The 27,035-nt window shown below is 40.1% G+C and overlaps 1 protein-coding gene across 1 annotated transcript in view; it reads left to right on the top strand.

Moving 5' to 3' along the window:
• LOC134355564 (peroxisome proliferator-activated receptor delta-like) overlaps positions 1 to 27,035 on the top strand; it is a 54,304-nt gene that overhangs the window by 10,674 nt on the left and 16,595 nt on the right. Inside the window, exons 2-5 of the mRNA XM_063065607.1 lie at positions 4,614 to 4,849; positions 7,812 to 7,960; positions 17,706 to 17,844; positions 23,236 to 23,438. Of these exons, the coding sequence (XP_062921677.1) occupies positions 4,780 to 4,849; positions 7,812 to 7,960; positions 17,706 to 17,844; positions 23,236 to 23,438 (561 nt within the window). The 5' untranslated portion in view covers positions 4,614 to 4,779. The remainder of the gene's footprint in view (positions 1 to 4,613; positions 4,850 to 7,811; positions 7,961 to 17,705; positions 17,845 to 23,235; positions 23,439 to 27,035) is intronic.

Raw genomic sequence — 27,035 nt, 5'->3', positions numbered from 1 at the left:
GTTAATCCTTTAATTCCCAGGATCATCCTAGTGAACCTCTTCTGGACCTGTTCAGTATCAGCACATCCTGCTCTCAATGCTCTCAAAGTACAGTCGACCTTAGAAATCCTCAGCTTTTAAAAAGTTCAAAGTACAATGATATTCAAACACTGTATGTATACAGTATACAACCTTGAGATTCATCTTCTTGCAGACAGCCACAAAACAAAGAAACACCATAGGACCCTTTTAAAGAAAACCCTCACACAATATCATGAGATGTGTGGGGGGGAAAAAAGAACAAATCGTGCAAACTGCAAGAAGTGAACAAATAACAGACACAACATTAAATATCAAACCGTAGAGTCCCCAAAGGTGAGTCCACAGCCACAAGCCGCTGAGGCGAGTAACGCCAATTTCCACCGAGCCAGTTAGTTCAACGCTGTCAGTGGCTGCAGATCCAGTTCAGTGCTGAAGCACCTTGATCAAATTGTGCAAATAGTAAAGCGTGTTCAGCACTGATGACAATAAACATCAAACTGCAGCAGAAAGTCGGTTTGCAGCCACGAGCCGCTGAGTCGATCGAACCTTGCAGTGTGGGACTGAAGGCTTCTGCACCTTCCACTGGTGGCAGTGAGAGGGAGACCAGTGAAATGCAGGCAGACAGCACTGAACACCCATTCATTTCCTGCTCAATGCTTTAATCAGCCTGAGTAATGGAGCCGACCTTGGGTTAATATTCCGCCATTAGGAATCGATGCGGCGTACACTCCCAGTGACGGCCGTAACTGTACTCCACACTGAATCCCCCTGGAGATTTGTAGAATGCCAGATTGTCCAGTTTGCCCAAAACTACTTTCTTTAAAGGGAAATCACAAGCTCCAATTGAGCCCAGCTCAGAATCAGAAGTATCCAGTAGTTTTGAAAGCTGTTGCTGTTGCTTTTGGTCACTGGCACCATCTTGCCCTAATATATTCTAATCCTCTCGAAATGAATGCTAACATTGCACTTGCCTTCCTTACCACTGAATCAGCCTGCAAATTAACCTTCAGAGAATATTGCGGAGGACTCCCAAGTCCCTTTGCACTGCTGATTTCTGAATTCTCTCCCCATTTAGAAAATAGTCTAGGCCTGTATTCCTTCTGCCAAGGTGCATAACCATACACTTTCCTGCACTATATTTCACCTGCCACTTCTTTGTCCATTTTCTTAATCTGCAGACTCCCTACTTCCACAAACTGTCTTCCCCTCCGTCTATCTTTGTATTGTCCGCAAACTTGTCCACGAAGACGTCAATTCTCTCATCCAAATCATTGACTTGTAATGTGAAAGGAAGCGGTCCCGACACCGCCCCCTGCGAAACACCACTAGTCACTGAGAGCCAACCAGAAAAGGCCCTGTTTACTCCCAATGCCTCCTACCAATCAGCCTTCAATCCATGCTCTTACCTTTCTTGAAATACCATGAGCTGTTACCTTGTTTAGCAGCCTCATGTGCAGCATCTTGTCAAAGGTCTCTGAAAATCCAAATAAACAGCATCCACTGACTCTCCTTTGTCTGTCTTGCCTGTTATTTCCTCAAAGAATTGCAAAAAATTTTTCAGGCAAGATTAGAAAACCATGCTGACTGACTTATTTTATCATGCGCCTCCGTACCCCAAAACCTCATCCTTAATAATGGATTCCAACCTGTTCCCAACCACAGAAATCGGGCAAACTGGCCTATAATTTCCTGTCTTTTGCCTCCTTCCATTAAAGAGTGGAGTGATATTTGCAGTCCTCTAGAATCTAGTGATTCTTGAAAATTCACTGTCCTTGTCCAGCCACTTAGCCCATCTATATATCTTTCTGAAGTCTCCTCCCATACTCTTACAGCCTACACTGCAATTAGCTTTGTATCATCAGCAACCTCAGATTTTTTTACTTGTCTGAATCATTGTGGAAACTGAGGACAATGTACTAATCCCTGTTGCATCCCGTTGCTCACAACCTTTAGTTTAAAAATGACCGGTTGACTTTCTTCCTATTTTCTATCCATTAAGTAATCCTTCATCTTCAGCAATAAATTACCCCAATATCTTTTGTTTCAGAATCTCTTGTGTGGTACTTCATTGAAGGCCTTCAAATACATAATTCCTTGCCTATTCTGCCTACCCACTGTTCCAAAATTCCAGATGATTTGTCAAGCATGATTTTTTTCATAGATGTGTCAACTCTGCCTAATCCTATTATTGTTTGCCCTGTTGCCTCTTTCTTAAGAACAGCTTGTTCTCTACTTATGAATATACTGATTTTGTTTCATACAGATTGTGTAACTAAAATTCACGCTTTAAACATATTTGTTTCAGAATCAAGTTTATTATCACTTTTATATGATGTGAAATTCCTTTTGCAGGAGCACTTTATTACTATGTTACAAAAAATAAGTAAAAAAAAAACAAGGAATAATGAGGTAGAATTCATGGGTTCATAGACCATTAAGAAATCTGATGAAAGAGGGTAAAAATGTCTTTCTGAATCACTGAGTGAGAGTCTTCAGGCTCCTGTATCTCCATCCTGATTATAGTTATGAGAAAATCATATATTCTGGATGGTGATATTCCTTAATGTTGGATACCATGTTCCTGAGGCACCACCTCTTGAAGATCTCGTCAATCGTGAAGAGGTTTTACCTATGCTAGAGCTTACTGAATTTGCCATTCTGTGCTTTGGCGCCTCCACATCAGGCTGTGGTATACCAGTCAGAATGCTCTCCATTGTACACCTATAGTAATCGGCTAGAGTCATTGGTGAAATACCAAATCTCCTCAAACTCCTAACAAAGTAGAGCTGCTGGTGTGCCGCCTTTGTGATTGCATCATTATGTTGGGTAATGTGTAGTTGTAAAGAATACAAGCTTTGTCAGCATTTTCATGGAATCACAGAGCAGATCTTTTTAATTAAAATTGATGCCTACACATGCATGCAGCTTAGTTTGGCATGATTTAGAAATTCATATTTCCTTATGACCTAGAAGGAGCCACTTCGGAACTTTAAGGTCGCTCCAGTTCTTTGAGCATTCTCATTATTTTCTTTTAACCTGCTCTCGCTCACATTCCCATAAAATCTCCATTGGATTTTTTAGCTGCATGAGGGGTGATTTACAGTCGACATTTAGTCAGTCGGCATGCCTTGGTTGGAGTACATGAGGGAAGCTTGCACAGTCATAGGGAGAATGTGTAGGCTCTCCAGAAGCAGCATTAGTGTAAGCGCAAACACGAGGAAATCTGCAGATGCTGGAATTTCAAGCAACACACACAAAAAATGCTGGTGAACGCAGCAGGCCAGGCAGCACCTCTAGGAAGAGGTACCGTCGACGTTTCGGGCCAAGACCCTTCGTCAGGACTAACTGAAAGAAGAGATAGTAAGAGATTTGGGAGGGGGAGGGGGAGATCCAAAATGATAGGAGAAGACAGAAGGGAGAGGGATAGAGCTAAGAGCTGGAAAGTTGATTGGCAAAAGGGATATGAGGCTGGAGAAGGGACAGGATCATGGGATGGGAGGCCTATGGAGAAAGAAAGTGGGGGGGGGGAAGCCCAGAGGATGGGCAAGGAGTATAGTGAGAGGGACAGGGTGAAAGTTGGAGGCAAAGTGAATGAAGTCAACGAGCTCAGCATGCGTGCAGGAAGCAGCGCCAATGCAGTCGTCGATGTAGCAAAGGGAAAGTGGGGGACAGATACCAGTATAGGCTTGGAACATGGATTGTTCCACAAAGCCAACAGAAAGGCAGGCATAGCTGGGACCCATATGGGTGCCCATGGCTACACCTTTAGTTTGGAGGAAGTGGGAGGAGCCAAAGGAGAAATTATTGAGAGTAAGGACTAATTCCGCTGGACGGAGCAGAATGGTGGTAGAGGGGAACTGGTTAGGTCTGGAATCCAAAAATAAGCGGAGAGCTTTGAGACCTTCCTGGTAGGGGATGGAGGTATATAGGGACTGGACATCCATGGTGAAAATAAAGCAGTGGGGGCCAGGGAACTTAAAATCATCGAAAAAATTCAGAGTGTGAGAAGTGTCATGAACATAGGTTGGATGGGATTGAACAAGGAGGGATAAAGCAGTGTCAAGATGTGCAGAAATGAGTTCAGTGGGGCAGGAGCAAGCTGAGACAATGGGTCTACCTGGACAGGCAGATTTGTGGATCTTGGGTAGGAGGTAGAAACGGGAAGTGCAGGGTGTGGGAAATATAAGGTTGGTAGCAGTGGATGGGAGATCCCCTGAGCGGATAAAGTTGGTGATGGTGTGGGACACAATGGCCTAGTGCTCCTTAGTGGGGTCATGATTGAAGGGCAAATAAGAGGTATCCGTGAGTTGTGGCTGTGCCTCGGCAAGGTGGAGGTCAGTACGCCAGACTACAACAGCACCCCCCTTATAGGGTTTTATAGTAAGGTTGGGATTAGTGCGGAGCATTAGTATAAGTCTGGCTGCTAGAACTGTGCACTAACATGTTTGCCTAAAGTAGGGTTGGAAAAGTCAGAACATTTGAAGAAATGAAAGTATTACTCATTGAAGAACTGCATCTTTGTGCAAACCCAGATTCAATGATACTTATTTATCAAAGGGAACTTGTTTTAAAACTTTTTTTTATCTTATCAGGTTAATGAATGCTTTGTATCCGGGCTGTGGTCACTTTGCGTTTGTCCCAGCAATGTACACGTCAAGGATGTGATGACTCAAGACCCAATTATAAAGAAGAGGGTAGTAGGTCATGGAAAAGCCATAGGATGTGTCATCAGATTTTGAGGAAGAGGGGAATGATGGGATGGATTCGAAGAGCACAGAATATGAAACTCTGGGACCAGATACTGAAATAGCTTCCAATTTTCAAACAGGTAATGAAATAACATGGTATTGTTTTGACATGTATTATATAATCATTTTTAATACTGCTCCAATTTCAAGAGAATTTACAAATAAGTATGTTCTTGTCATTTATTTGTATACATTTAGCTTGCTTTCAGTATATTTGATTTGCTGCTTATAAAATGATAGCATTTACGGTTGTACAAAAAGCTTCATGTAAACAGTACAGGTTAATTGAAGTACGCAACAAAAATAGCTTTTTGATTGCAATTAATTTTGCAAATAGAAATATACAAAGTTGTTTAACAAAAAGTTGCTATAAGTGCAATTCTCTCTATATTAGCATGTGTAGCAAAATTCCAAGGCTAGTTTAACCAATCATTTTGAATGTTAAATATCAGATCACTTTGATTTGGACAACAAATTGAAGTTTCTTCTCTTGAGCATTGTACAGCAGTTCCATGATTGAAGTCAGCATATGTGCTTGCTGAGTGAACATAATACTGAGCCCACTGCAACGTTTTCAGTAATTAACTGAACTGCTGGAATTGAGAACAAGAGTGATAAATATGGACTATATGAAAGGGGTACAATGAAAAAGTATCCCAGTGATGGGAATACATATTGCTGTAACAGAATAGGTGTATCTTTATTTTTTGCTTTGTAGCTTGCTGAAATGTGATATAAGATGATAAAAAGTTAAAGGCTTTTTTTTCTTTTATGATCATGATAGTTCACATTAGAAGCAGCAAAAATAAAAATGCTCGCCACGCTCACTCTTTGGGACACCACTCCTATGTATAATCTTAGAAACATAGAAAACTTGCAGCACAATACAGACCCTTCGGCCCACGATGCTGTGCCGAACATGTACTTACTTTAGAAATTACCTAGGGTTGCCCATAGCCCTCTTATTTTTGTAAGCTCCATGTACCTATCCAGGAGTCTCTCAAAACACCCTATTGTATCCGCCTCCACCACTGTCGGCAGCAGCCCATTCCACGCACTCACCACTCTCTGCGTTTTTAAAAAAAACTTGCCCCTGACATTTCTCCTGTACCTGTTTCCAAGCACCTTAAAACTGTGCCCTCTTGTGTTAGCCATTTCAGCCCTGGGAAAAAGCCTCTAATTATCCACATGATCAATGCCTCTCATCATCTTCTACACCTCTATCAGGTCACCTCTCATCCTCCATCGCTCCAAGGAGAAAAGGCCAAGTTTACTTAACCTATTCTCATAAGGCATGCACCCCAATGCAGGGAACATCCTTGTAAATCTCCTCTGCACCCTTTCTGTGGTTTCCACATCCTTCCTGTAGTGAGGCGACCAGAACTGAGCACAGTACTCCAAGTGGGGTCTAACCAGGGCCCTGTGAAGCTGTAACATTACCTCTCGGCTCTTAAACTCAATCCCACGGTTGATGAAGGCCAATTCATCTTTTCCCTTTTAGCCACAGAGTCAACCTGCACAGCAGCTTTTAGTGTCCTGTGGACTTGGACCCCAAGATCCCTCTGATCTTTCACATTGCCAAGAGTCTTACCATTAATACTATATTCTGCCATCATATTTGACCTACCAAAATGAACCACCTTACCCTTATCTGGGTTGAACTCCGTCTGCCACTTCTCAGCCCAGTTTTGCATCCTATTGAAGTCCTGTTGTAAGCTCTGACAGCCCTTGACACTATCCACAACACCTCCAACCTTTCTGTCATCAGCAGATTTACTAATCCATTCCTCCACTTCCTCATCCAGGTCATTTATAAAAATCATGAAGAGAAGGGGTCCCAGAACAGATCCCTGAGGCACACGACTAGTCACCGGCCTCCATGCAGAATATGACCTATCTACAACCACTCTGCCTTCTGTGTGCAAGCTAGTTCTGGATCCACAAAGCAAGGTCCCCTTGGATCCCGTGCCTCCTTACTTTCTCAATAAGCCTTGTATGGAGTACCTTATCAAATGCCTTCCTGAAATCCATTTTCACTACATCTACTCCTCTACCTTCATCAACATGTTTGGTCACAACTGCAAAAAAATCCAATCAGGCTTGTAAGGCACGACCTGCCTTTCACAAAGTCATGCTGACTATTCCTGATCATATTATGCCTCTCTAGATGTTCATAAATCTTGCCTCTCAGGATCTTCTCCATCTCTATCACTGGTCTATAATTTTCTGGGCTATCTCTACTCCCTTTCTTGAATAAGAGAACAACATCTGCAACCCTCCCATCCTCCGGAACCTCTCCTGTTCCCGTTGATGATGCAAAGATCATTGTCAGAGGATCAACAATCTCTTCCCTCGCCTCCCACAGTAGCCTGGGGCACATCTGGTCTGGTCCGGTCCCAGAGACTTATCCAACTTGATGCTTTCCAAAAGCTCCAGCACATCCTCTTTCTTAATGTCTATATGCTCAAGCTTTTCAGTCTGCTGTAAGTCATCCCTACAATCGCCAAGGTCCTTTTCCGTAGTGAATACTGAAGCAAAGTATAGGTATTCATCAAGTACCTCATTAGTAATAATTATTGTATTTTTATTCCTTTTGTGTTATCTAGTATAGTTGCTTTTAGTATTTAAAGTGCCTTTTGTATCTTATGGAATTACATTGTCCCTACAACCGTAATGGGTTTTAGAAAACGGTGGTTCAAAGTAAACTTGCAGGCTTAAGAAATCATTTCATTTAGGAAAATAAAGGTTTTTGCATTTGAGTCATTTTATTTTGATCATCATCCCCCCACTCCCTGCCAAATACCCTTCCTATTCTCAATGGGTATATGGTTATTATATGGTTATTCTCAAGTTAACGCAGGGCTCCTTTTTCACTCCAGGAAACAATTTAAAGTAATTTGTTTCCAATTGTACTGTAACTGTTCCACAGCTGTAAAATCTAGGAAGGAAATAACTAAAAATGAGACTAATAATTAGTAAGGGATGTAGCTGTTCTATTGCTTTAAACAATTCACTTTGCAACTTGGTATATTTCCTTCTCAGATGTAATGGAAGCTGCAAGTCCACCAGTTATACAATCCAAAGTTAGCAATGAGGAGGCCACCACTTCTGGTGTGAATGTTGAGTGCCGAATATGTGGTGATAAGGCTTCAGGCTTCCATTATGGAGTACATGCCTGTGAAGGTTGTAAGGTACAGTGGATTATGATGTATGTAACATATAACATGCCATTATAGAAATATTACTCAGTTAATGTTGATGTTAAACTTACTAGAATTTGTATATAAAGACAGGAAAAAAAAATCACTGACTAATATACCAAGCAGAAGAAAGATGCAATTCCCATGCATAATAAACTATTGGTTAGCTTCAGTAAAACGCAGCCATTCTCAACACACTTTGTTGCTTTGCAGTAAAATACTTGCATTCAGCGACAGAAATATAGTCAATCCCTAATTAAGTATTGAAAATGAATGAAATTTATTTCGGTCAGCACAAACATAACAAAAAGCATCATTTTCAACGATGATTTCATAAGACAAAATTGCAACAAAAAGAAACATGGATATTCTTTAAAACAGACCGAACGGGTGTAGGCTGAAGCTACAACTTATTATGCCTACCCCTCTTACTTATACAACAACATATTTGGCGTCAATCATCACATCAAAACCAAAAATTTCGTAATCTTTTAACACAAAATCCAATTCCAAGTATCGTTTATTTACATTACTCCCATTCATTTGAAATCATGTATTTTATATTTGTTCATTAAATTATTTTTAAATAATTTTTTAAACTTAAGAGTGGTGCATGTTTTTAAATTCTCACTACAACTATTCTATAGATTCACCCCTCTGACTAAAATACAGTGATTTTTTTTTACATTTGTTCTTATCCTTTGTTTTTGAAATATACATGTACCTCTCAAATCATGTTGACTTTCTCTCATTTTAAACAACCTTTGGATACTTTGTGGTAGCTGTCCATTTTTTTACTTTATACGTAATTTGTATTATTTTAAAATCTACGAAATCTCTGAATGTTAAAATATTTAGTTGAATAAGTAGTGGATTGGTTGGCGGATAATAACTTGTCTTATGTACTGTTCGTATGATTTTCTTTTGGAGTAGAAAAATTGAGTTTGTGTTTGTTTTGTGTGTATTTCCCCATACCTCTACACAGTAAGTCATGTATGAGACTACAAGTGAACAGTATAATGTATACAAAGATTCCTGATTTAAGAAATCTTGCACTTTGTACAGTATTGCAATCGATTTTGACATTTTTGCTTTGACATAATTTATATGTGGTTTCCAGCTTAATTTATTACCACTCCTAAAAAATTTTGTTTCAGGTACCTTATCAATTTCAACATCATTTATTCTAAATTTACTATATGAGTTTGGTACACAGTTTCCAAATATTATGTATTTAGTTTTACTTGGATTCAGTGATAATTTGTTAGTGTCAAACCATTTCTTTATAATTTTTAGTTCTTTCTCCACTGTATCCAAAAGTTGTTACAGATGTTCCCCACTACAAAATATAGTTGTGTCATCAGCAAATAATATACATTTTAACGTCAATCAAGACAATGTAAAAACAAGAAAATGTTATGTCTTAGTAGGCCAGGTTGTCTGATATCAACAAGTCACCACACAAATAACTGTTCAACTGCCACGATATTTCATCCTGTTGGAGAGATTCTTTTTGTTCCATGCAATACCCTCCCCGACTTCATCTGTTACTGAGACTAAGTTATTTTCCTCTCTCTCTTTTGGTGAAAAGTTAACTGTTTCTCTTTCCATAGATGCTGATTGACCTGTAGAGTTTTTCCAGCATTTCCTGTTTTTAATACTTAAATTAAATATTGTCAGGTTCAATTAATGTGAAGTTAAAACTTAACTTCACTCAAAGTTCTGCTCACCTATTCTTGCTACTCTTTTTGATTTGGGTATTTCAGATATTTTAAGTAGAATATAGATTGATGACATGACCTGAAGGATGTCCTCCTGTGCTATTTACCAGTTAAATTTTTTTTATGGCCTTCAACTGGATTTTAATATGGTTGATCTCTCTGGATATGCCCCAGAAAATCTAGTAATTTGTAAAGCTCCAGTGAAACGGGGACTTGGGAATTATTGTATCAGGACTGACTGAAGGAACACACAATCTGCTGGAGGAAAACTTTGATAATTCCTTTCCTCCCATGGGTGCTGCTCAACCAACACAGTTGCTCCAAGTTCTAGCGTCTGCAGTTTCTTGGGTGTAATAAGGAAAATCCCATTGAGTCATTTAGGTGACACTACCTAGATCAATGGCATGGATGAATAAAGGTATACATAAAAACTATTGAAATAAAGACAACTATGTAAGGAATACAGAAAATATTAATAATGATGATAACCATAGGGCCTATGAAAGTATGAGAGCTATAGTCAAGAGGGAAATTCAGATTGCCAAAAGGCAGGTTGAAAAGGATATTGCTGATAATGCTAAGATTGATCCCAAGAGATTTTTTTCAATATTTAAAGAAAAGTCAAGGAGGAAATTATGTGTATTAGAAATAATAGTGCAGTGTTGAATTATGCAGAGAAGGACATAGCAGATACTCTTAACTCGTGTTTTGCTGAAGTACTCACCTGCAAAGGGGTTTGCAAAATGTCAGTAAGTGTAGAGAAAAATAAAGTTGTTTTAAGTGACTTAGAGATCTTAGAAAGTGAGGTCCTGCTCCAGCTGAAAAGGCTGAAAGTTAATAGATCTCCAGGGCCAAGAGTATCCGAGGGTAATTAAGGAGGTCTGTGTTTATATATACAGACCCCCAACATGTATTTTTCAAAAGTCAGTGAAGACTGGTGAAATCCTTAAGGACTGGAAGTGGGCTAATGTTGTTGCAGTGTATAATAAGGGTGACTGCACTGACCCAGGTAACTCTAGCCCAGTAAGCTTAACATGTATCACAGGCAAAATAATGGAACCAATAATAAAGAATCAGATGGAAAATCAGCTGATAAGGACAGGCATGTTAACAGAAAGCCAGCATGGGTTCAGAAAGGGGAAATCATGTTTTACTAATGTGCTGGAGTTCTATGAAGAGGCAACTAAAATTTATGGTAACTATAGAGTGGTTGATATCATTTACTTGGAATTTCAGAAGATGTTAAAAGTGGGGTTCCACAGGGATTGGTTTTGGGGGTATTGCTGTTTTTAATTTGTGTTAACAATTTGGATAAGCATACAACAAATGAACTAGTTAAGTTTGCCGATGACACAAAATTAGTGGGATGGGCTGATAACATTCAGGTGGCAGAATCAATACAGTTAGATCTAAAATTCGGATGTGGGCAGATAAATAGCGGATGAAAATTAATGTAAGTAAATTTCAAGTGTTACATATAGGAAGTAGAAATATTAGATATAAATATACAATGGGATGTCTTGAGTTAGAACGTGCACTGTATGAGAAGGATTTGGGTATCCTGGTAGACTCATCACCATCAAACTCTAGACAATGTACAGAAGTAATTAGGAAGGCTGATAGAATGTTGGGTTATATAATGCACTCAGTGGAGTTCAATTCAAGAGATGTTCTCCTTAAGCTGTATAATGTGCTTGTGAGGCCACACCTTGAATACTGTGTTCAGCTTGTGCTCCATATTGTGTGAGGGATGTGAAGGCGCTGGAGAGAGTCCAGAGAAGAGCGACTAAACTCCTTCTAGGTCTGCAGGGCATGAGCTATGAAGAAAGATTGAAAGAATTAAATCTCTAGTCTAGGTAGCCGTACAATGAGAGGAGATGTAATAGAAGTGTTCAAAATCATTAAAGAGTATAAGTAAAGAGGATGCCAGCTGCTACTTCAAAACTAATCCATCATCAAGGATATGGGGCCATAGTTAAGTGGAGATTTCAGGCCAACATCAGGAAGCATTTCTTTGCACAGCAAGGTGTGGGCACATGGAGCAAACTATCTAGTTGAGAGTAGTACCTTAGAGGCTTTCAAATTAGTAGGAATTTGGCAAGCTTTGTTGGGCTGAATTGCCTGTTCTTGTTAAAAACTTTATAATATTCTAATGTTTAGACATTAGGTGTTTGACAGCAGGTAAATTTGGTAAATGTACTTACCATTTTCAACAGGTTTTTGGTGTCAATGAACCTAAAGTTGTATGAATATGAGGCCCTCACAGGATTGGGTGGGGTGGGGAGAGGAGAGGAGGAGGAGTCTTTTACGTGTGTTCATGGAGTCTGAACATGGTCTGACAATCAAAACCACATATGCATACTCAAGGTAATGTGTGTGCTCAGTTGGACCCTCAAACCTAAACAGTCTGGATCAGCTAAATGTAAACGTTTCAAAGTTATCACTCCTCGTTAGAGTAATTCTTGCGGCAAAACCTGGCTTAGTTTATTTGTGGTATCATCAATGCTTGCTGTCTTAACTTGCATATATGTGACAGATTGCCAATTAAATACTTTGTACTGTGGCGTTCATTGGAATTCTTGACTAGTCTTGGTAGAAACTGACAAAAATTGCAGCCCTGTAAGTACTACTTGAACATGTATTTGAGTACCTGTGTTCTTGTTCCATTAATTTTCCACTGGGAATGCAGAGAGACACTACTGTTGTTGAATAGATGTTATTCTGTAGCAACAATGAATAATGTTTCTCTACTATGCCACGCAATAAGATGTTATAACAAAGTGTCAGGAAATTAAAGCAGGTGTGTTATATTATGTATCCAAATGACGACACTTTCATAAATATTGGAATGCAGTTATATTGCCTTGGATACTTTCTAAACTTTCTCACCACAATGCAGGATCTCCTCTACAGGATCACTGGGAAGCTGTTGAACCCAACACTGTCTCTACTTAAGAACCAAGGTCATCCCAACTTTTGTAGTGAACTAAAGGCAGTACTGACACAAATACTGGTTAAGAAACTGAGCTTTAAGTTATCATTGACTTTTTTTTTGAAGCATACAAAATAATGGGGTTTTGTACTTCTACAAAGGTTGTCTACCAATCTGCCCCTGCTATACTACATTGCTCTTTAACAAGAGTGATACAGAGTCTGAAAAATGCAATCCGCTTCCCATGTCTTGGGAGCTATTTACAGCAAAGGTAGACAATGATGAACATTTATTCATCACCTTCAGTGTGCCCACATAGGCCTTAGTCTTCTATGGAAAAGGCTCATCATGGTCTACTGTGCAGCAGTGATCTTTGTCTATATGTATGCTTCTGAAACATAGACCATCTAGCGTAGCCATCTCAAAGTGTTTGAGAGATGTAACCCCTGCACAATTCTACAATTTCACTGGAAAGGTGAGCAAACTAAGATCAGCATTTACTCCTAGCTCAAAATCCCTAATGTTAAGGCCTTACTTGCCTTCATTTGGCTCTTCTTGGGCAGAACAATCATTCACGTGCTCAGTGCTAGACACTTGGAAATAGATATAGTCTTTTTTGGGTTCTAGTATGACAAGTAATCCCCATCTGATAGAGGGAATGATTGGAGGATGCTCTCAATGACTCCTTGGAAAAAGTGTAGCAACCCGAGCAACTTGAGGGCATCCCTGGATGGTGGCCACTCTTAATGAAGAAACTACACTTAGGATGGCACTCAGAACCTGCAGTGTGTTCTTTGGAGCACATACAAGTCTAGTGTAGTAGTGTAAATTGCAGGTAGTACAGACATCACCCAATCAGAATCAGGTGTATTATTTGTTGTTTTGCGGCAGCAGGACAGTGCAATACATTTTAAAAAAATACTATGTTACAATAAAATTATATTAGAAAACGTAGCCCCATATGGCCACCCTGCCCTGATGAGCACATCGTGTCTCAGCCATGACAGAGACTGCAGGTCCCATAATAGCCTCATTGGAATCCACCAAACTGGAGTGGCCGCAAGTTATTCCAAGTCCAGAGGAGAAGAAAAGATCTTTCCCATTTAGGTGTAATGTGGGATACTTTGAACTTCGCTGCACATGCAGTGTGGGGATTCTTGCATTTTCCACTTAAAGACAACAGGACTGGTTGCCTACAGGCTAAATGGTAAACCGCAAAACACCATCAAATTGTGAATCAGCTGTCAGGAAGAAACATGAATACCACAAACTGAGGACAAGGCAATCGTATCTCATGGTGAAGGAAGCTATTTACCCCATCACATCTTTACCAGCTCCCAAGGGAACAATCTTATTAGACTCTTTCACTTTCGTTATTTTCCTGTAACCCTGAAACTTGTTCTTCCTAACACACCCATCAACTCCCCATCACTGAACTGTTTCCACATCGCATGGACTCACTTTCAAGGACTCTTCATCTCATGTTCTTGATATTTATTGCTGATTTATTATTATTGTTATTTCTTTTTTCTCTTTGTATTTTTACAGTTTGCTTTTTTTCACACTGGTTGCTGTCCGTTCTGTTGGGTGCAGTCTTTCATAGATTCTATTTGTGTTTCTTGTATTTACTATGATTGCCTGCAAGAAAATAAATCTCAGGGTTGTATATGATAATACATTTTCTTTGAACTATGTCTTTAGAACTTTGATTCCTTTTAGTGTTAAAATATACAAAGAGATAATTTACTGAAGGCAGTTAACCAACCAGCCTGCCTTTAGAATGAGTGAGAAAATGGAATCATCCAATGGAAACCCTACATGGTGTAGTTGTGAATATGCAAACTCCACATAGACTGCGCCTGAGGTCAGCATTGAGCTTGGGACCACAGCACTGAGCGATCAAAATTAACTGTGGCACTGTTATGCCTACTGCAGCACCTAGTGTCTACATTATACCTCTAATACTGCTTATTGATAAATCAATGCAAGTCCAAATGTAGAGGTTAAAATATTAGATAAAGATTGCTATCCAACAGAGAACTTGGGAGAAATTGCACAGATGTTTGAATGTAGAACTTGCTATCACGTTGAGGATGTGAAAGCTATAACATTAAAGAAAAGCTAGCTTATTGTATGATTTCTTTTTATTTCTTGTTCTGTGTTATATAGATTATATGAATTAAGGTGGGGGAAGGTTGTCATGGACTATAAAATGCCAGAAACCAATTGGGCCGATAATTTGTTTTTGTTCTATAAATTCTATATGACTTTTGTTTTTGCCGCATGCAGCTATACTATCTAATAAATTCTTCAATTGATTTCCCATCTATTGAAATTGCAGAGTGCCTTTATGAACTTGCAAATGATTGAAATGGGAGCATGAGACGGTCACTAGGTTCCTTAAGTGTGCTCCCTTATTTAATAGCATGACTGAGCTAATTGTGCTCTTGATTCCATATCTCTGTTAACCTTTCGCACTGTTCCTCATTGCATCTTAAGACTCTGATCCTAGTTGCCTCACAAGAGGAAGCCTCTCTACGTGAGGTGGCAGGGCAGTGTAGAGGACAGCATTAGCTGTTTGTGTAATGTTATTGTAGCACCAACTGTAAGATCAGGGCTCACTTCCCACCACTGTCTGTAAGGAGACTGCACGTTCTGCCCGTGACCGTGTGAGTTTCTTCCAGGTGCTTCAGTCCAGAGATGTATGGTTAGAGTTACTGAGTTGTGGGCATGCGATGTTGGCACTAGAACTGTGGTGACACCTGGGGGCTGCCCAGCACAATCTCACTGATCTAATTTGATGCAAACGACACATTTCACTCTGTATTTTGATGTACATGTAACAAATAAAGTTTTCTTTATTTTGATCTGCCCTGTCAAAACCTCTGAATCTTCAGTTAAGACTTTTTTTTTGCTCGTTCAAAGTCTAGAGGACACAAGCCACGTCTGTAAGGAGTTTGTAAATTCTCCCTGTGACCGCGTGGGTTTCTTCCGGGTGCTCCGGTTTACTCACACAGTCCAAAGATGTACGGAATGGTAGGGTTAATTGGTAAATTGTCCTGTGATTAGGCTAGGGTTAAATGGTGGGGCGGGCAGGGTTGGTGGGCGGGAGTGGTGCTGCCGGCATGGTTTGAGGGGCTGGAATCTCAATTGGAATATTCCTATCTGAATCAATCAATAGCCCAGTCTGTTCAACATCCATTTGAGTTATTACTAGAACTTTCTCAGAACTGCACCAAATATTATAACGTTAAATACTATCTATGGTACTCTAGATGTGACCACTAATGCCCTATAAAACTGATACAATTAATCTAATACACACGTTACTAAGATTAACACAATTTCAAGAGCACTGTGATTTCTTTTAGGCATATGCAATAATTTGTATTTATTTCAAAGCATTTTAGGTTTTAATTATATCTTCATTTTGAAACCCATGTAAATGCAGTAACTGATCTTTGGTGGTCTTACCTCATTTAGCTGCACTTCTCCATTCTGCAAACAGGCCTAATATTGGTAACTGGGATTGGTTTAGATGAGTACAGATTATCTGAACATAGTGAGCTGAAGGGCCTGTTTCAGTGCTGTTTGACTCTTTCCTTGTTTCAGCTGTCTAAACCACAAACAAAAAGAGCTGGAAACAGCGGATCAATCAGTTTTTGTACAGAGAACACATTAAGTTTGTATGGTGGCTAATATTTTCTAACCTTGCTAGAAAGAAACTCTACTTGTTGGTAGCCATCAATGAAAGGAGGACATTAATATATTGCAATTTATTCTTCTGTATTTTTCTTTAATCACAAACTTTCCAAAGATTAGCCTTAAGGTAATTTCTTGCATATGAATGATCATGCGTCTTACTCTAATTGTTCCCAAATACAGCTCTCTTAAATTGAAAGCTTGGTCTTTTTATTGTGTTTGTTCACTGTTTTTGGGAATGATGATGCAGGCACAGCCAGACTTGCATACACAGCAATGTAGAAACACAGTTTGTGAGCAGTAGAGTGAAGGCTAGTAACCTTGACCCAGTTTACTCAATTCCTGTTCGTGGTTTATTCAGTGAGGTAGCCAGTGCCAGTTTCTCCTCCTCCCTTCCCAGAAGGACTGAAAACTATGTTGTGGGTCAATACAAAAGCATACAGGAACTTAATTTCAAAGTGATTTGGAGGTGAATGTTAACTGTATGGACATGTTTAATGCTGTACAATTACTGGTGAATTTTGTCTCCGTTAATTAATTCCCTAATTAATTCACCATGCAAATACCTTGTTCAGTATTAAAATGCATCTACTGACTAACAAGGAGTTGAGATCAGTTAGATAGGAAAGGAGACAACTGGGAGGATGAAATGGAACAGAAATAGTAAACAATGCAAACAGGAGTACCAGTTAGGGCTGTACATGATGAAGAGAGGAATTATAGTATAACAGCAAGAAGGAATGGGGTGGAGTGTGGCATCTGAGTACTTGACAAGAGAAATAAGATGAAGAATTATTTTCTGCATCCAAGTTTGAAAAAGCATACATATTCCTTCTTCAATCTGAGAAGACCATTTGTTGTTAATTAGTTTGTAAACTAAATGTGAATCTGTAAACTAAATGTGAATCTCTTTCATGGAGGCAAGAGTCTAGGTTTTTAGTATGGGTATTAGGGTTTGAGCTAGAATAGTCCAGTGAGGCTTTGGTTTATATATGAAAGATGACAGCAATAAGATGAGAAAGGTGGTTGATATACACTAGTTTTTCAGTAGGTTCCAACAAATTGCCTGATAAGCTTGTAAACTCACTAATTTTGTAAGTTTGTATGGATACAGTTCAGGCATTATCACAAAAAATACTGTCGAGTGTTGTCATGTGTTCCTTGTATAGAGACATGTTTCAAAGTGGGATTTTTCTCTACAGGTGATAACAGGAAACAGTTAACTTAAAAGAATAACCTGACAGTTTGGTTAGACAAAAAGTAAAATGTTGTCTAAGTATGCATTAAATATAATCTAATAATTTGCTGTATTTATAATCATGTGTTTACTCTTAAAATCCTAATGATTTAATTTAAACTTGAACTAAAACTTGGCTTGCAGGGTTTCTTCCGAAGAACGATTCGCATGAAGCTGGAATATGAGAAATGTGATCGCAACTGTAAGATTCAGAAAAAGAACAGGAATAAGTGCCAGTATTGTCGCTTCCAGAAGTGCCTGGCATTAGGGATGTCACACAATGGTCAGTAGACATTTTTACAAAGAGCAGAGAGAAATATAAGACACAACAATATCTCAACAGATTTTCAAATCAAGAATTTGGAAGCAGAAAGACCGCGGTTTAAATGATCTCTCTTGCTTTATCTGGTTCTGATTAATGCAAGTAAGAGTTGGGTTCACAAGCTCAAGAGAGTGGAAACTTGATTAACTTGTGCTGTCAGAAGAGAAAGAAAAAAAATGTAAAAAGAGGAAGCAATTTTTGATTTAGAGTAAATCTACACAAATGCATTAAAGAGAAACCACCTTCCCTGACAGTGGAAGAATCTGTGGTTCCCACATTGGTTTGTCAGCTATTTAAGAATCCACAAAACTATAGTGGAAACAAATCATTATAAGACCATAAGATATAGGAGCAGAAGTAGGCCATTTGGCCCATCGAGTCTGCTCTGCCATTCAATCATGGGCTGATTCAATTCTTCCAGTCATCCCCATTTCCCTGCCTTCACCCCATACCATTTGATGCCCTGGCTAATCAAGGACCTTTCTATCTCTGTCTTAAATACACCCAGTGACTTGGCCTCCATAGCTGTTCGTGGCAAAAAATTCCACAGATTTACCACCCTCTGACTAAAGTAATTTCTCCGCATCTCACTTCTAAAACGACGTCCTTCAATCCTGAAGTTGTGCCCCCTTGTCCTAGAATCCCCTACCATGGGAAATAACGTTGCCATATCTAATCTGTTCAGGCCTTTTAACATTCGGAATGTTTCTTTGAGAGCCCCCCTCATTCTCCTGAACTCCAGGGAATACAGCCCAAGAGCTGCCAGATGTTCCTCATACAGTAACCCCTTCATTCCTGGAATCATTCTTGTGAATCTTGTCTGAACCCTCTCCAATGTCAGTATATCCTTTCTAAAATAAAGAGCCCAAAACTGCACACAATACTCCAAGTGTGGTCTCACGAGTGCCTTATAGAGCCTCAACATCACATCCCTGCTCTTATATTCTATACCTCTAGAAATGAATGCCAACATTGTATTCACCTTCTTCAGCAGCCACTCAAATTGGAGGTTAACCTTTATGGTATCTTGCACAAGGACTCCCAAGTCCCTTTGCACCTCTGCATTTTGAATTCTCTCCTCATCTAAATAATAGTCTGCCCATTTATTTCTTCCACTAAAGTGCATGACCATACACTTTCCAACATTGTATTTCGTTTGCCACTTCTTTGCCCATTCCCGTAAACTATCTAAGTCTCTCTGCAGGCTCTCTGTTTCCTGAACACTACCTGCTCCTCCACCTATCTTTGTATCATTGGCAAATTTAGCCACAAATCCATTAATCCCATAGTCCAAATCATTGAATACATCATAAAAAGCAGCGGTCCCAACACCGACCCCTGTGGAACTCCACGGGTAACCAGCAGCCGGCCAGAATAGGATCCCTTTATTCCCACTCTGTTTTCTGTTGACCAGCCAATGCTCCACCCGCGCTAGTAACCTCCCTGTAATTCCATGGGCTCTTCTCTTGCTAAGCAGCCTCATGTGCGGCACCTTGTCAAAGGCCTTCTGAAAATCCAAGTACACCATGTCTACTGCATCTCCTTTGTCTAATTGCAGTAGGTTAGTCAGGCAGGATTTTCCTATCAGGAAACCATGCTGGCTTTGACCTATCTTGTCATGTGCTTCCAGGTACTTCATAATCTCATCCCTAACAATCAATTCCAACAACTTCCCAACCACTGATGTCAGGCTGACAGGTCTATAGTTTCCTTTCTGCTGCCTCCCACCCTTCTTAAATAGCGGAATAACATTTGCAATTTTTCAGTCATCCGGTACAATGCCAGAACCTATCGATTCTTGAAAGATTATTGTTAATACCTCTGCAACCTCTCCAGTTATTTCCTACAGAACCCGAGGGTGCATTCCATCACATTCAGGAGATTTATCCACCCTCAAACCATTAAGCTTCCTGAGCACCTTCTCAGTCGTAATTTTCACTGCACAAACTTCACTTCCCTGACACTCTTGAATGTCCAGTATACTGCAGACATCTTCCACTGTGAATACCGATACAAAATACGCAATCAAATCCTCTGCCGTCTCTGCATCTCTTATTACAATATCTCCAGCGTCATTTTGTATTGGTCCTATGTCTACCCTTGACTCTCTTTTACCCTTTATATACTTTGAGTATCTTCTTTGATATCAGTCGCCAGCTTCCTGTCATAATTCATCTTTTCCTTCCTAATGACTTCTTAGTTTCCTTCTGCAAGTTTTTAAAAGCTTCCCAATCTTTTATCTTCCCACTAGCTCTGGCTTCCTTGTATGCCCTTTCTTTTGCATTTACTTTGGCTCTGATTTCACTTGTCAGCACTTCCCTCATTTTTTTGTAGAAACTCCAGCCATTGCTGCTCTGCTGTCCTTCTTGCTACTGTCCCTTTCCAGTCAATTTTGGCCAGTTCCTCTCTCATGCCATTGTAATTTCCTTATTTCACTGAAATACTGACACATTGGATTTTATTTTTTTCTCTCACATTTCATTGTGAACTCGATTGTATTGTGATCGCTGTTCCCTAAGGATTCGTTAATCTTAAGCTCTGTTATCGCCTCTGGATCATTGCACAACATCCAGTCCAGCACAGCCGATCCCCTAGTGGGCTCAACAACAAACTGTTCTAAAAAGCCATCCCTTAGACATTCTACAAATTCTCTCTTGAGGTCCAGTACTGGCCTGGTTTTCCCAATCCAGTTTCATGTTAAAATCCTCAATGATTATTATGACATTGCCCTTCTGACATGCTGGTGACAGTGGTGGAGGCAGATATGATAGGTTCTTTTAAGAGACTCCTGGATAGGTACTTGGAGCTTAGAAAAATAGATGGCTATGGGTAACCCTAGGTAATTTCTAAGGTGAGGACATATTTGGCACAGCTTTGTGGGCTGAAGGGCCTGTATTGTGTTGTAGGTTTTCTATGTTTCTACATACTTTGCATCAAATTCATATTCCCAGACAACACCTTCATCTCCCATGCACCCTTTTCACCAACTACCCCCCACCCCATGATGGGGGCAAAGCTTATACTCACCCTAACTGTCCTGCCAAGGTCCAGGATTGAAAGTAATAGCTCTGCCACCTAATCCAATCAATTTGGTGAAGAGCAAGAGCACCTGAGAGTCACAGTGTGGGGAGCAGTAGAAAGACTGAGAGTGGGAGAGCAAACTAGCACCAGGACTGATGGCACTTTCTCTGTGCTCTCCTCTGTCTTTCCTGCCTCCTTTGGCCTCACCCACTCACCTCTGTCTATCACAGCCTTCCCTTGATAGCCTAGCCTGGAGCAAATATGCCTGACTGGTTCTTCGCTCCTTCCTCCTCATTCCTTGTAATTTCTCACCTTAAAAAAAAAACACAGTAAGTTTAACTAAACTATTGTCATCCAAACCTCTAGTCATGAGACAATGGAAATTGGGATGCACAAGTGAGCAGTTTTGAAGAAATGCAGATATCGGGAGTCAATGGGACTGATAGAGATTACAGAAATATGAGCAAGTCCACAATGGATTTGAACACTAACAATTTTAACCTATTATTAAAGGTTTTCCTTTGAACTTCTCAAAGAAGCCATGTCTATTCTTGTTTAATGGTACAATTAACTAGCAATTAACCAGCATTCTTCAAATTGCAATTTTTTTAGTTCTTAGTAGTGCACTGGATAGATTAATTTAACAAATAATGGCACTTTTTAAAATTCAGTAAGATGGTTTAAAAAAACTTAAATATTTTATGCCTTTGATTTGTTAATGTTATGTTTTAAAATTTACTTTTGAGTCACGTGCAAATTTCTTTAGACGGGGTCAATTCTTAGCGTTTTGAAAATTGTTCTATACAAGTTGAAGATGAAACAGAGTTGACATATATGATCATTGGAGTAGATACTGGAAATAGAAAAACCATAGAAACCATAGAAAACTACAGCACAGAAACAGGCCTTTTGGCCCTTCTTGGCTGTGCCGAACCATTTTCTGCCTAGTCCCACTGACCTGCACAAGGACCATATCCCTCCATACACCTCCCATCCATGTATCTGTCCAATTTATTCTTAAATGTTAAAAAAGAACCCGCATTTACCACCTCATCTGGCAGCTCATTCCATACTCCCACCACTGTCTGTGTGAAGAAGCCCCCCCAATGTTCACTTTAAACTTTTCCCCCCTCACCCTTAACCCATGTCCTCTGGTTTCTTTCTCCCCTTGCCTCACTGGAAATCTAAAACAAAAACCGAAAATACTGGAAGAGCGCAGCATAGTGGTAAGAGGTGATGAGCCAATGTGTCATTGGAACTGGAAAAGTGCAGAGAACTGTGTGGAGAGGACAGGGTACAGTCCAAAGTTATCTAGGTATTAATTACCATAAAAACCTAATATTTCATTTTCATCTCCTCCCATTCTGCTCTAAGAATTTCACTCTTAACATATTTGCTCTGATGAGACTATCCACCCTAGAGCCTTTTAAGATCTTTTTCCCCCTGTAACTGTGACTTTCCCTCTTTTTTAGTTGATGGGGCTCTCAATTGCATTTCTTCTGCCTTTACTCTAGTTACCCACTTCTCTGAGCAGGAACAAGTAGAGAATTTCCTTTGCTGTCACCTTTCGGCCCACCAGCCTCCACTTTCAAAGGATCATCCTTCATTTCCGCCACTTCTGGTGGCTCATCCTCCGTTTCACTTTTTTATTTTTATTGTTATTTTCTACCTGCTGTTTTTTTTTAAAAGTAGTTGTTACTTTGACAGTTTTGATCTATGTCCCATCACAGCCATTTTTCCTATTCACTGAACCCTTCCTGAAGCATAAAATATACTTGTTCTTTCAAGTATCTAGCTCTGAAAAGGAGGGCTCTTGATCCAAAACTTTTTGCTTGCCACTGGTACTGCCTGATATGCTGTATGCTTTTTGTATTTTCTGATTTTTCACAGTAAAGGTTCTCATTATTTGAAAGTTAGCTGCCACTAGTCTGTGAAAGACAGAATACTTAAGATGCTTAAGTCCTTGTCCGTCTGCCTTTTCTATAGTCCTCTAGAGGATAAGTTTTCTAATCCTCTGGATCTCTAAATATATGTCCCATCAGCCAGTTTCTGTACATTGATAATTTTTGGTGTTGTCTCTGACATTGTCAGTAAACCATTATGACTGGTCCCTGCAAAAATGAAAGGTATATCGGTGTGGAGGACTGCCTGTTTTCATTTTGTGCTGATGACTTTGTGTTGAAATATCCTATAGCAGCAGAGCATGCAATTCCTGCCCTTTGTTGAAAACAGACTTTGTTTTCCTGACCAGCCGGATCATTAGGAATACAAGTTTAATAAAGCAAAGTCAATTATTTGCCAAATCTAATGTTTGCTTTTCTCTGGTAACAGCCATTCGTTTTGGCCGAATGCCTGAAGCAGAGAAGAAAAAGCTAGTTGCGGGACTTCTAGCTGGTGAAGCAGCAGTTCAAAATCCACAGATAGCTGACTTAAAGTCACTGGCAAAGCATGTTTATAATGCATATCTAAAGAACTTCAATATGACTAAGAAAAAAGCACGAGATATCCTAAGTGGAAAGGCTACCAAAGACCCTGTAAGTAAATGGAGAGAACTGAATTTAATTGACTTTATTTCTTGCATCCTTCATATACATGAGGAGTAAAAATCTTTACGTTACGTCTCCATCTAAATGTGCAATGTGCTATCATAGTATCATATAATTTATAATAAATAGAACAGTCAATGTAACATAGAATACACTCAAAGCAGCGTGAGTTAATCAGTCTGATGGCCTGGTGGAAGAAGCTGTCCCGGAGCCTGTTGGTCCTGGCTTTTATGCTGTAGTACCGTTTCCCGAATGGTAGCAGCTGGAGTAGATTGTGGTTGGGGTGACTCGGGTCCCCAGTGATCTTTCGGGCCCTTTTTCACACCTGTCTTTGTAAATGTCCTGACTCACGGGAAGTTCACAACCACAGACGCGCTAGGCTGTTCACGCCACTTTCTGCAGAATAGTGCGATTAAGGAAAGTACATTTCCCATTCCAGGCAGTGATGCAGCCAGTCAGGATGCTCTCAATTATGCTCCGGTAGGAAGTTCTTAGGAATTGAAGGCACATACCAAACTTCCTCAGCCATCTGAAGCGAAAGAGGCTGTGTTATGCCTTTTTCACCACACAGCTGGTGTGTACAGACCATGTGATGATTACATCCTGAATTTTATGATAGGTATTTGTACTTGAGTCAAATGAAACCAAGTTTATTGTCATTTAACAATATACATTTATATAACATATATAATGTATATAGAAACAAGACAAGGTTTCTCTGAACCAGGGTGTAAAGCACAGTAGTACACATGCCACACATAACACACAATAACTTATGAAGAAACAGATAAAATCTACAGATGAATCACACGTAAATAACAAACTAAAGTGCATTAATATTAAACATTGTAAGGTACGGATCAGATTAATCAGTGACATTTCAAATCTGATATGGCTGGGAGTTCAGAAGCCTAATGGTCTGTGGGAAGAAATTGTTCCTGATCCTGACCGTTCTTGTTTTGATGTATCATAGTCTCTCAATGGTGCTCCTGTAAAACGCAGTTAAGATGTGTGGGGTGTGGGAGCCTTGCTTGCCTCAATCATCTCAGGAAGTGAAGGTGCTGCTATGCCACCTTGTTCAGGGAGGCGATATTAAGGGACCAGGTGAAGTCATCCATGATGTGAACTCCCAGGAACTTGGTGCACTTAACTCCCACTATAGAGAAGCCATGTATTCACAGAGAGAAATGGTTCATCTGCACCTTCCTGAAGTTCACAATGATTTCCTTTGTCTTCTCCATGTTCAGGCTTAGGTTGTTTTTCTCACACCAGTCCACCAGCCTGCATGTTTTGCACTTGCCCTGTGTGTTTAAGGTTAGGCAAATGAAAATAGATACAAAGTTGCATTGGAACAGGGTGTAAAGATTTGGCCATGGAAGCACTTTTAAAGAGGCACTTGGAGGTGGAGATGTGGGGGAAAAATAGGATGGAAATGATTGAACACTCCACCGGGATGGCTGACTGAACTGTGGTGAGTGATGACAAGCCAGAAGCAAAGATGGAGGAGAGAGTTCAGAGTTGGCACTATGTTAGGGGAGATTACAAAGAGATAGATGAATGAGGCTATAAAAGGATTAAAACTAGCTGTAAATTTTGAGAGGGTTTGGGAGTTAATATAAGTTAATAAAGAAGGGGTTAGTGCATGTTAGAATGTGGACCTGCGAAGTTTTGGATGAACATAATTTTGTGTAGGAAGACATATCAGAAATCGGCCAAGAAGAAATTGAAAATAGCCTGGCCTGTGAAGGACGAAGGAAAATGATGGATAGAATGAGAAAGTTTGTCTTGAAAAGTAGATTTTAGAAGAAACAGTTGAGCAGACGGTCTGAGTTCCTTACACAAATTGGGAACATACAAGGTAGAGGAGATGGGTGATTATAGAGAAAGGGAGATACTACTTGTTACAGTAAACAAGTATAAATACATAGTCCTTTTTCCTGCAGAGGCAGGAAAGGTCCTTGGATTTTGATAAGAAAAGTTATCTTTCCGCTTTCTGTCTGGAGCAGCTGTTGTTTCAAAGTTGCATGATGATGCATTTGCCTTGAGACACAGTACCTTCAGGGTTCCCTAGTCCATTTGCGATCTGAAGATGCATCATATTGTAACAAATCTCACAGAAATATAGCTGCTGTCTTGCCTCCTTTATAGCTGCATCAGTATGTTGTGTCCAGGTTAGGTGCTCAGAGATTGACACCCAGGATCTTGAAATTGCTCACTCTTTCCACTTCTGATCCATCTATGAGGATTAGTTTATGTTCCCTCAGCCTACATTTTCTGAAGTCCACAATCAGCTCTTTGGTCTTGCTGACGTTGAGTGCCAGGTTGTTGTTGCAATACCACTCAACTAACTGGTATATCTCGCTCCTGTACACCCTCTCGTCACCATCTGAAATTCTGCCAACAGTGGTTGTATCATCAACAAATTTATAGATGGCTTTTGAGCTGTGCCTAGCCACATGATCATGGGTGTAGAGAGAGTAGAGCAATGGGCTAAGCACACACCCGAGGTGTGTCAGTGAGATGGAGATGTTATTACCAATCCAGACAGGTTGTGGTCTTCCGGTTAGGAAGTTGAGGATCAGTTGCAGAGGAAGCTACAGAGGCCTAGGTTTTGTAGCTTTTTCAATCAGGACTGTAGGAATGATGGTGTTAAATGCTGAGCTATAGTCAATAAATACCATCCTGGCATAGGTATTTGGATTGTCCAGGTGTTCCAAGGCTGTGTGCAGAGCCATTGTAATCGTGTCTACTGTAGACCTATTGTGATAAGCAAATTGCAGTGGATCCAGGTCCTTCCTGAGATGGGTGTTGAATCTAGTCATAGTCATACTTTATTGATCCCAAGGGAAATTGGGTTTCATTACAGTTGCACAAACCAAGAATAGAGTATAAGTAGTCATGACCAATTTCAAAGCGTTTGATCACTGTAGATGTGAGTGCTACTGGATGATAGTCATTAAGGCAGCTCACACTGCTCTTCTTAGGCACTGATATAATTGTTGCCCTTTTGAAGCAGATGAGAACTTCCAGCTGTATCAGTGAGAGATTGAAAATGTCTTTGAATACCCCTACCAGTTGGTTGGCACAGATTTTCAGCGCCTTACCACATACTTCATTGGGCCCTGCCGCCTTGCGAATCTTCAGTCTCTTGAAAGACAGCCTGAGGTCAGCCTCTGAGATGAGATCACAGGGTCATCGGATGCTGCAGGGAACATTATAGCTGTGGTATTATTCTCCCTTTCAAAGTGAGTATAAAAGGCGTTGAGGCGTCTGGTAGTGAAGTGCCGTTCATGGTGTGATTTGCTTTGTAGGAAGTAATGGCTTGCAAACCCTGCCAGGGTTGACGTGTATCCAATATCGTCTCTCACCTCTCCCAGATTTATGTTTTGGCTCTTGAAATATCCCTCTGCAAGTCATACCTGGTTTTCTTAATACAGACCTGGATCGCCAGACTTAAATGCCACAGATCTAGCCCTCAGCAGACGATAAACCTCATGGTTCATCCACGGCTTTTGGTTTGGGAATGTACAGTAAGTTCTCATAGGCACACACTCATCCACACAGATTTTAATGAGGTCGGTAACG

The sequence above is a fragment of the Mobula hypostoma genome, chromosome 13 (genome assembly GCF_963921235.1).
Source record: "Mobula hypostoma chromosome 13, sMobHyp1.1, whole genome shotgun sequence".
Classification (NCBI taxonomy): domain Eukaryota; kingdom Metazoa; phylum Chordata; class Chondrichthyes; order Myliobatiformes; family Myliobatidae; genus Mobula; species Mobula hypostoma.
This window is presented reverse-complemented; position numbering and strand designations above follow the sequence as displayed.